This window comes from Haliotis cracherodii, unplaced genomic scaffold, assembly GCF_022045235.1.
Source record: "Haliotis cracherodii isolate W230 unplaced genomic scaffold, xgHalCrac1.p SCAF_2, whole genome shotgun sequence".
Taxonomy (NCBI): Eukaryota; Metazoa; Mollusca; class Gastropoda; order Lepetellida; family Haliotidae; genus Haliotis; species Haliotis cracherodii.
Genome location: NW_027266275.1, coordinates 28,043,826 through 28,055,873, shown reverse-complemented (window position 1 = coordinate 28,055,873; position 12,048 = coordinate 28,043,826). Strand labels below are relative to the sequence as shown.

The 12,048-nt window shown below is 40.3% G+C and overlaps 1 protein-coding gene across 1 annotated transcript in view; it reads right to left on the bottom strand.

The window, feature by feature from the left end:
• Window positions 1-60: 60 nt before the first annotated feature.
• Window positions 61-12,048, bottom strand: part of LOC139467929 (IQ domain-containing protein E-like) — a 28,366-nt gene continuing 16,378 nt past the window's right edge. The window contains exons 17-24 of the mRNA XM_071249515.1: window positions 11,318-11,383; window positions 10,837-10,957; window positions 10,403-10,495; window positions 7,469-7,564; window positions 4,757-4,947; window positions 4,160-4,251; window positions 3,982-4,007; window positions 61-3,517 (exon numbers count right to left, since the gene is read on the bottom strand). Coding sequence (XP_071105616.1) covers window positions 3,449-3,517; window positions 3,982-4,007; window positions 4,160-4,251; window positions 4,757-4,947; window positions 7,469-7,564; window positions 10,403-10,495; window positions 10,837-10,957; window positions 11,318-11,383 — 754 coding nt within the window. The 3' untranslated portion in view covers window positions 61-3,448. The remainder of the gene's footprint in view (window positions 3,518-3,981; window positions 4,008-4,159; window positions 4,252-4,756; window positions 4,948-7,468; window positions 7,565-10,402; window positions 10,496-10,836; window positions 10,958-11,317; window positions 11,384-12,048) is intronic.

The following is a 12,048-nucleotide window of genomic DNA, read 5'->3' as shown; positions in this document are numbered from 1 at the left end:
AAAAGGCTAATTTATGTAACATTTATTAAAGATCACAGAATTTCTCAACAAAATGGGAGTACAGAAATCCAACGAAGAGTAGAGAATAAATACTATTCATCAATTTGAAATAAATTAATACATATGGACGGATTCTTCATCTGACTGGCTTCAGATACTACCAGGTAATACTAATAGGAAGTCCAAGAAACTGACACCAAGGATATTTCATAAATTACAGTTTCAGGTTGAGGATGTCCCAACTTTGTGGATGACATAATTTCCTTTATATTGTCTGCTTCTATTCCACTGTCATGCCCTGAACACCGAGCAGTCAGCCTCAAGCTGGATATGTATAGGTTATTGCCCTCTTCAAGAGTGAGCCAAAAGCACATACACCATATGGGCCTAGAAGCGAAGTGCTCTACACGACATCATGAACTGAGGCCCAGTCCCCAGTCTCTGCAATTCCATGTGCAGGGTTGTTACAAAAAATAACACCCCACCAATAAACAATGGACATAACGCACCATAGTGGTGTAAATACATAAAAAATAGGGAAAATATAAGAAGTTCAGAATCCACCATGTAAAATCAAGACATTGTGTCAGTAAATCAGTTCTAAAAGCTATGCAACTACTGAACTAGAATAGGTCTGAATGACAGACTCGTGGAATGTGAGATGACGTATTTGTTGTACAGCACTGTAACAATACACTGTCACATTATGACATGCATCAACACAGGAAGGTTGTGATATGATTGAAGGTATGCTGCATGAAAAGTGCTCGCATAATCCAGCTGTATTCAATCATCAACAGGTGAATAGTGTGTCCAGGAAAACATATTGAGTACCAGATACACTTTATCAATTATATAAACTAACAATGGTTTGAGAACCTTACTGCCAGAAAAATATATCTCCTGCATGATTCATGTCATACCACATGTCGATATGGCTGAAATATTGATAATGCAATGTTAAATTTTAATCTACTCAAAACCCATACATAACCTCATTATACAGTACTTCAACTCATAACGTAGTGATTCCTCAGTAAGCAATATTCCAGTAATATTATGGTGGGGGACACCAGAAATGGGCTTCAGACATGGTACTCACGTGGAGAATCAAACCTGGGCCTTTGGTATGACAAGCAAACGCATTAACCATTAGGCTACCCCACCGCCCGATTCCTCAGTGCACAGTGGCTTGTTACAGTCCTGTTTACGTGCGTGTATAATCACATTCTAGATTAACCCTACCCAATTAGTTATCATAAAATGCACACCTATTTCAACATCTTTAAAAACAGCCAAGTCAGAGTTGCTCTTGTAAACAATGTAGATTACAAATAAAAATATACAAATTTATAATATCAATACGGTGACAAGCTGGTCACTTGTCCATGGTTCTGCCTCTGATCATGTTTACTGGATAATTACCATGGACGTAAGAACACTATTGCATCTCATTACATATCAGGGTGCCGTTGTACAAAGCGATCTTACCGCTCAGGTGATCATAATGCCCATACCTTAACATAGACTTACGACAGTCGTAGCACTAAGGTTGTTTTGTACAATGGCACTGGTGTACAAATCAAGACAGTAATCTGTTTGGTTATCCATCAATTCACATCATGACATGTGGTACACATAATAAAAACTGTAAATAATACATTTGAAAGAAGTGCAAACCTCATTTACATGCTCATATTTGCTTACATGTGCATAATTTACATATATGCAATTTTACATATAAATATAATTGTTACAATGAGTCGACACTCTGTTTTGGCCTCGTATGTGGACAAACATGGGAGAGGACTATCTGGACAAAAAGAGCAGACATCTGATTTGAGGTAATGATTAGTCGTGGGTACATTCACCAATGCTGAATGGAAAGAGTAATTCTGAATGACCAAGCCTACCTTTCAGTTATAATGTTCAGGGCTAGAAGATAACTTAAAGCCACAGGAGACGAGTCCAAGTTTTTTGTTTTGTTTGTTTGTTGTTGAACGCCACACTCAGCAATATTGGAGCTATATGACGGCAGTCTGTAAATAATCAAGTCTGGAACAGACAATCCAGTGATTGACATCATGAGCATCGATCCACACAACTGGGATCATGGCATGCATCAACCAAGTCTGCGTGCCTGACCACCCGATCCCATTAGTCGCCTTTTACGACAAGCATAGTCGCCTTTTACGTCAAGAATGGGTTGCTGAAGACCTGTTCTACCCCGGATCTTGACTAGTCAAAGAGACACTCAGGGTCAATAAACAAGTTACCGATACTCTTGGTGTAAAATTGAATATATGTAAGAATACTTCTGCATCTCGTCCAACCAGGTAAAAATTTGCACCATATGCAAAACAACTCCGGAGAGAATTTGTGTTTACATAATGAACATACTCACGTCTTATTTTGTATATGTGTAAATCATACACATGTAAGCAAATGCCTATAATACAAATGAAAGAACTTACAACATGGTGGAACTAGATGATAGGAGTAAAACATGCAGCACCAACACAGGCATCTCTGGTATACATCGAAATACGAAACAGAGATGCCTCCCTACATCAATCCTACATTCCCACCACATAGGGTAACTAATGTCTGCCAGACAGCTGCCGTGACTGAATGGTGCTGAGTTAATTCAACAATGGCAGGTTACCATGATCCATACTTCATGATTCAGCCTTAAAACAAACTTGTGTTTCAGATAACCGACCTGCCATTTCACTAGAGATTCGAATTTCTTTTAAACACAGCTAGAAACGGTTGTCAAGAAAACCATATTTAATATCAGGAGTTTCTACACATTATCATTGCTGTAGATATTTTGATGTACAAATTTGAGAAACATTGCAACCAACACAAGTCCTTTACAAGCCATCTGTGTTAACATTGTAAAAAGAAAATCAAATGAAAAAATGAGCCCTACCTAGTGACCCCTATCTTTTGGGAGGTCCAGGTTACCGGAAACACATTGCTCCGTGAGGTTTACAAGCTTAGCACAGAACACAGACCCCACTATAGCTTAATTCTGACATTATTCATATGCAGCAAAATTCAAACAAAAGCATGATGCAGACTCCAGCATCCTCCAAACTGAAGTGTTATTCCTACATACAAATTATCAATACTTCATACACATATGCAGTGTAATTCTACTGTACAGGTATTTACACTAAAACATGATTTATCGAAGACACTGATTCTGGTCAATGACAGGATCCTACTAAGCAATGTTTATTATAAACTGATTTACAAAAGTAATACATGTCAGACAACAGCTACTGAGCAAAATGTGCAGCCCAAGGTAGGCCGTCCTTAGACAATCTAGAATTGTGAGATATCACAGTGTGTATGTATGAATTGATGAGAGCGACAGGCACTGTGTGATGGGGGAGGGTCACAGCACCGTACCCCTGCCCCTAGAGAGATCGATCCTCCCTCAGGTTATGATGTCATCATCATCGTCCATACTTGCTTGACGTGAGCTGGGGTATGTGGCGTACGTTTTCTGTAATAATAAGAAACATTGTAATCCTGTACTTCTGCTTGATTTGTTTGTTAGTTTGTTAGTTTGTTCTTCTCGTCACTAATGAGCAAATTAATACCAAAATTTTTACTATTGTGGAAGTCAGATTGCAATTGGTGACGGGCGAAATAATTTTGTTAGATATGTTTGGTTTTGGGTTTTTTGTTTAACGCAGCACTCAGCAATATTCCAGCTATATGACAGTGGTCTGTAAATAATCAAGTCTGCGCCAGACAATCAAGTGATTAACATCATGAGCATTGATCCATGCAATTGGGATATGATGACATGCTTCAATCAAGTCAACAAGCCTGACCACCCGATCGCATTAATTGCCTCTTACGACATTAATGGGTTGCTGAAGACCTATTTCCACAAAGAAGTTTCTAAAAAGACTTTGTAGAATAGTTAAGAGAGATGAACCATGATGAACTGGTCTTGCTTACCTTTACCGAACTTCCCCGAGAATGAGCTGAAAGACCAAAAGCATATTTACAAACAGGATCTTAAAGTCACATTCTGTCTTTACCACGTTTACTATTAATGTATCTCAAAATTCAGCTATATATATGGTATATTTCATACCACGTGTTATCATCATAAAAAAAGAAGAAAGTTTCATACCCGATGACGGTCGCCGAGAACCTGAGTACCTCTGGCCAGTGTGACCACGGGGACCTTCATCATCATAATCCTCATCCCCTGTTGAATCCAGTCTAAAACAAGGAAATCATGATATGAGGGTTCACACTTGCCTTATACACTTGCCTTATGACAGGATACATATCCCCTAAACAGATACAATCAATGGTCCCTTAGCCAATGTGCTGAAAACGCTAGGAGCATCACAATACACTTGCCTCATGACAGGATACATATACCCTAAACAGATACAATGAATGGTCCCTTAGCCAATGTGATGAAAACGCTAGGAGCATCACAATACACTTGCCTTATGAGAGGATACATATCCCTTAAACAGATACAATGAATGGTCCCTTAGGCAATGTGCTGAAAACGCTAGGAGCATCACAATACACTTGCCTCATGACAGGATAAACATCCCCTAGAAAGAAACAATGCATGGTCCCTTAGCCCTATGCTGAAAACATGATAAGCATCACAATACACTTGCCTCATGACTGAATACATATCATATTAGATATTGTATCCATGATAGAATGGAAATATAACACAAGACAATCGAGGATGCTGTTTTACCTCATTTTCATCATTCTCTGTCGGCGAGCTGAATGGCCCTTCAAGGAAGACTGAATCAAATAGACAGCATCATCACTTCCTGTGCTGTAGTCTGCCTCCTCCTCATCGTCATAATCATCATCTTGATATCGCTTCAGCTTCTGTCGCCGTTGATGATGTCCTCGGAGGGCAGACTGGATAACGTATGCTGCCTAAAATTTCCAAAAAAAACCTTCCTGTGAGAACTTCCTAATATCTTTTCCTAATAAGATTTTTCTGTTTTGTAATACATTTGGTATGTTTGATTTGATATAAAAACCATAACTGTCTGTAACATTGACAGAAATACCAACAAGCAGCACATAAAAACAAACAGTGCTCTTTGATATTTTTAGTCCGATACTATTCACCTCATCTTGATGCTCCCTGAGCCACTAGTCTACCCTCCTTCACATAGATGTACCATCCATCTCTAGACACATTAAATCAGCACATTAAAAAACAAACAAACATTTAACATATCATAATTTAAATATTTTACCAAAGATATTGCTTCCTCAAACACCTTACCCCTCGTGTAGATACCAAATACCACGACTCCACTCAACTGGATACAACCTACTTGCATTATGACATACCGGTAAGTCATAGGACAGGAGAAAAGGGACTTTATGGGTGCCAGGAAACAATTGTGCTGTGACGTCATAAAGAAAGAAGTCATGTCAACTTACTTCCGCAAAAATCGCCATGTGTGCGGACTGCACAAAAATATCTTAGTTTTCTCCCATTAGTTCGCAATGTAATAAAAACATTATTTCAAAACATTTCAGCATATGTCTACTTTCAATTATTCAGACATTATACCTAAAAACTGCAATCTTTACATAAACAGTTTTCAGAAAATGAGTCCAAATGTTTGAGTCCATGTATCTCTGTAACAAATATGAAATGAAGCTATGATTTTTTTTTATTTGATTTTTTAATTTTTTAAAAACTGTGGTTTAAAAAAAATATTTAAGTCAAAATGTGATGTTTCACACATAAGGTCCCTTATCTCCTGGTGGGTCACCTATTTCAAATCTCCTTAATAGATCAATACTAACACAGTGACAGTATTGCTCATGCAGTGGTCAGTGATACTGCAGCTGTATCATGGCAGCCTGGAAATTCATCTGGACCAGAAAAACCTGTGCTTGATAACAAGAGCTGTGATTCACCAGGTACTGTTACATGCAATATGAACTTCCAACACTGTTACCATCGATCACCAGTTTTGAAGACTTACATCAAACATGGTGTAATGAGGTCCGCCATTCTACTTCGGAATCAAGACTGACGTACATTCCCCAAACAACTAAGACCTTGGTCTAGGGACAAGACTTTGAAATAAGAGCCGTAAGTAAAATAAGGGCTAGGTCAGCTTCAGCTAATGAGTATCCCTCTTACATTCAATGCAATAAATTATATTGGAACAAAGGTGTCCTTGTACCTTCATGACACAAGGAATAAGGTCCAAGGTCCATTCCACAAAGTGATCTTAGCGCTACGATCCTCGTAAGTCTATGTTAAACTATGGTAGTTACGATCACCGTAGGGCTAAGATCGCTTTGTGCCAGTGGCCCCTGGTCTCAAAAAGAGCTATACTCTATTGGCTGGGTTCAATAGTAAACAGGTTATCAAAGGCTGGGTGCCATTGCACAAAACAACCGTAGAGCTACGACTGTCACAAGTCTATGTTAAGGCATGGGAGTTACAATCACCTTAGCACTAACATCAATTTGTACAACGGTATCCTGGGCTCTTAATGTAGGAATTACAGTACTCAGGTCACCAAGACAACACACTCCTTGCAATACTACTGTCATTGATATGTCACCTTCACAGTGACGACTGCAACACCCACAACTGTCACCTTCATTGCGATGACACTCATGCTGTTCTGCACGACTGTATACTGGAGGTATATACACTGGGCATATCAGATACAACAGACAGAGAGACAAGAATGACAGACAGAAGAGACAGAAAAACACACAGTTGTCTTACACACAAATGTTGCATTATTCACGTTCCAAAGCAAAACATCAGTGCATGCACGACCACAGGTTAGTGAACATGCTTTCGTGATCCGACGCCTTGACTTACTACCCATACACATTAAACATTACCGAAGATTTTAGGACCAGCTACTTGGAAAGGTGGATTTACCATAATCCCAAACTCAAGAACCCAAACATTTTTTAGCTCAATTTGTCAGCAACCCTTTCAGCAAAATAACTGGTTCCCATGTACAAAGCATAGCGCTTATCAAGACTTTTATAAACCAACTGCCATTTTTGCCTATTGTTTTAAGGGTATCCTGCTATTTCTTAGTAATCTTGTGAGAGGTATTACTTTCCAGTTTTACATTTTAAACCAAAATCTTTTGAGAGTCATGTTTTAACTAGAACAGAAAAGTAACATTGGAATTCTATGGAAATTTTCACAGAAGATGCATACCCTAACAATAGCTAAATAGCTGTGCATTTTGATAGTTTGGATGAAAGCAACATCTTGCCTTGCTAGCATTACACTAGGCTCTTATCACATTTATCGATGTTCTATCGACTTCAAGTACAGGAACCTTTGACAACCATAGAAATCCAAGCCCAGACTGAGACAACCTCAACCATATCTATGCATCACAATGCACAGTGTTTCCAACAGTTATCGTTCAGTGAGCCTGCGACCTACTTCCTCATCCTCCTCTTCGTCCTGGCGATGTCGACGCCATCTGGCCTGGATAGCTTTTGCTGCGTGATTCTCACGGAATTTGTTCACATTGTGCATCTGATCACAAAAGGACACCAAAGACAAAAGTAAGACGAGAAAATAAACCATGCATAAATACAGACGTGAACGACATATGGCATCGTAATGGGAATATGTCCAGCTGCCAAACAGGAAGCACATGGCCCGTCTGGCAGGTTACTGGATGGAGCATGGACATTTTTCATATTCAAAACTGAATAGACAATGGCTTTTACTGTTGATGCCACGGTGCACTGCTCATATGTTGTTCACTTTACATAGGGTGTCATAATGTACATAGAGTGTGCTAACTTACATAGGGTGTCATAATGTACATAGAATGTCCTAACTTACATAGGGTGTCATAACAGTTCACATGATAAAAACAGTGATGTAGAAACAGTTGTATAGTCAAGGTTAATAGTCATTCGTAGAAACAAAGATTATTAAACTAAATATATAAAGACATGACAACAAATTGAAAAAGTTTATTCCTATTCTTCTTGCAGAATACAGAGCTCCAGATAACTTTTTTGAGCGATTGAGTTTTTACTCTAGGGTTTCTATCTTAATTGGGTTATTACATTTTTCATTCAGTAACCAGTATTTTTTCACTCATCTATTCATGACTCGATTGGGTTTTCCCCCAAATTAGTGAACATTTTAAGACTTAAAAAAGAAATTAAAGAAATAATGTTCTAGATGTATATAACTGTTCTAAATATATAGTCTTGCCTGGGAAAGTAAATTAGCTCGAAATTGTGTTTCGGAAATTAGCTCCATTGTATGCATGCTGAAAAAGCTTCATTTTCATTTAATGTATGCGTTTATGTACGCAAGTTAATTGAAAGTGATTGGGTTTTGAATACTTTTGGGGGGTATTTTATGCTCATATGCAGCTTATCTGTAGCTCTGAGAATATGTATGCTGACGTGCATATTATCACTAAATGGTATATGTGTTGTACTGAGGAGACAGCCCTATACCACAGACCAAGCTGAGTACAACAGTAGAAGCTGCTGCCTCTTGCTGATGGCTACTGAAGCAACAGACTCCTACTCCTTGTCCTGGTCAAGACACTTGAATCCCTCAGGATCCAACACACCACACTATTGACCCCTTGACCCAAAAGATCATGTTCATTATGCTTACCTTCTAACCCTTTAACCCATCTCCCTTAATGCTCTGACCTCATTCTTGGCCCAACCCATCTCCTTATTGCTCTGACCTCAATCCTGACCCAACCCATCTCCTTATTGCTCTGACCTCAATCTTGACCCAACACATCATCCTTATTGCTCTGACCTCAACCTTGACCCATCCCATCTCCCTAAATGCTCTGACCTCAATTTTGACCCAACCCATCATCCTGATTTCTCTGGCCTCAATCTTGACCCAACCTATCTCCTTATTGCTCTGACATCAATCTTGACCCAACCCATCTCCCTTAATGCTCTGATCTCAATCCTGGCCCAACCCATCTCCTTATTGCTCTGACCTCAATCTTGACCCAACCCATCTGCCTTAATGCTCTGACCTCAATCTTGACCCGACCCATCACCCTGATTTCTCTGGCCTCAATCTTGACCCAACCTATCTCCTTATTGCTCTGACATCAATCTTGACCCAACCCATCTCCCTTAATGCTCTGACCTCAATCCTGGCCCAACCCATCTCCTTATTGCTCTGACCTCAATCTTGACCCAACCCATCTGCCTTAATGCTCTGACCTCAATCTTGACCCAACCCATCATCCTTATTGCTCTGACCTCAGTCTTGGCCCAACCCATCTCCCTTAATGCTCTGACCTCAATCTTGACCCAACCCATCTCCCTTAATGCTCTGACCTCAATCTTGACCCAACCCATCATCCTTATTGCTCTGACCTCAGTCTTGGCCCAACCCATCTCCATTAATGCTCTGACCTCAATCTTGACCCAACCCATCATCCTTATTGCTCTGACCTCAATCTCGGCCCGACCCATCTCCTTAATTCCTGACATCAGCTTTTGTCTATGTCAGCCTCCAACACCAAGCTGTGCGACAGGTCAGGGTAACAAATAGCATGTTCAAGCATCCAACAGGTCATCAAACAGAACTTGCACACACATGGTACTTGTACAGTCAGGAGAGTGATTCCATCATGCAACTTGTTCTGTGAAACAAACTTCACGCAGATGGTGTGCGTATTTTCTCAGCAAACTAACTCATGTATTTAAATGGAAATGTCAGTCAATGTGTTCCACTCATGTAGGAAGACAAGGGAGAGAGTATTTTCACCTATAATTAGACCAAAGTCTTATGTACATGAATGAGTTGTTAGGTGAGCAGTATGTCAATTATAGGTGTGTCAGCTGATGAGATGCAGGTCGTAAGACATTTACTCCTTGGTGAAACCAAGGAACATCGATATGGTGCAAGCAAACAAAGGATGATACTCCGGACGAACCTGGGATTTGAACCACAACCAGCTGGCAGGGATAAGAGAGCAACTCTGCCCAGCAAATTGTGACATCTGAGACCAATGTATGTGTTTCACGAGTTTCATGTGTGTGAGAACTGATAACCGGAGTGCAGTCGCATACAAACACTGCAATGATAAGCAACGCAGCTCCAGGACATCGGTGCAAGGTAGACACATTGGTGCAGTAATTCAATGCACAGCAAGCAAGGGAGGTGGTATCACTGATGGTGTGTGTGTGTTTCGGGCAGTGACTACACTGCTCATCAACACTATGCAGGTGCAGTGCGAGGCAAAGGGAAGGCGCGTCAGGTGACCACACTGGTGACTCAAGTAACAGCACAGTGACACAACACGGACACAACACCGGCATAACATGTGACAACAGCTTAAGCATGTTCGGGGAAATGTCCTACTCTCTCGGTCTCTCCTTGATGTTTGGTCCACCTCCGCTGTATTGTCCGAGCCGCATGGGTTCGACGCATCTCCTCGACTCGAATAGCTAATCTCTAGACACATGAGGACAGAACAGAGATAGGTAGAGACAGACGGACTGTGGACATCACTGGCCCTGCTACTCACATGCAGGCCACCACACATCACACAGAGTGCCACATTTGGATGATCACATTACTTTGATATTTCCTATCTGTGAATTCTTATTTTGATAGTTTTGTGCATGCATGCAAGAGATACTGGATATGGGAGAAAAGGATTCAGATGAAAAGTTATATCTTAAACTTAGGTGAAAGGAGAGGTCTTGTGCATTACTGACATAATCTGAATGTTTACAGAACAGGAGACGATGTCATGCATGTGTCCACTACAAGAGCAGAGTTGTCTACCCTACCTCTTCTTCTTCACGTTTCTTCTCCCGATGCTGACGCCATTGCCTCTGAATACTTTTGGCGGCTTTTTTCTGTGAAAAACTCTGGACATTTGTCTCTCTGCCTGAGTCTATTGAGGATGATCTGGAACAAAAAGACTGTACACATGAGATTTGGACAGTGCTGAATCTATAGTTCCAGGTCAACCAACACAAGATACCAACAAACATTAACCAGGAGACGAGTGAGTGAGTGAGTTGGGTTTAACACCGCTTTTAACAGTATTCCAGTTATATCACGGCGTGTCAGCTTAATGTGGGAGGAAAGCCCGAAGTGATGCAGGTCTCAGATGTTTACCACTTCGGGGAAACCCATGAGCACGGGTATGGTGCTGACAAACCTAGAAACATAATCAGGGCGAACCGGGATTCGAACCCACAATCATAGGTTTCTGGCGTAGCCAACCATGAGACGAGAAAATGACCAGCACACATATAATCTTACCTGCGCCTTCTTGGAGTCACACCAGTGGGGGAGTCCCGCCGTCTTGGTGTACCAGATGAATCTCGGCTGAAATGATACAGTGAGAATAATAATTTGTTGATGAGGAATCCCAGCAAAGAATGCTAGTCACAAGCATGGCATAAAACAAGTAATGGTAACACATTGAAATGAAAATGGCTTGTTCTAATGCGGTTTGTTTTAAAACACAAAACTTGAGTAGAGCTTCTATGTCATAGTGGGACAGGTGGTAGCATGTTACTTTCTTATAAAGCACAATTCTCGGTGAAACCATATTATTAGTCGTGTGAGAAGGGAGCTAACATTGCTTGCCTAAGTGTACGTGCAAGGTAGACCCACATTCAAAACTAAACTCACTTGTGGAAGGGAACATGCACTACCACCAAAAACCTGTACTACAAAATACTATTTTGTAAATATAATTATGTAACTTTCCTGAATTATTGGATTGGAATATTAAAGTTTGTAGAAAGTACAGCAGAACTCACTTCTACGAACATTGCAAAATAAGATGGTGAATTTATATATTGAACTACAAAAACGTTTTGCGAGACTAACACCATTTTCCAAAAACAAATAAACAATGGAAATAGCTCCACATTGTAATTAGAGTGACCTCCCTTTCCCAATATGAATCACTGATAATGCCCTTTCACCTAAATCGTTCCTGTTGCTGCTAAAACTGCCAGAGATCCAAGACTATACTGTAGCAT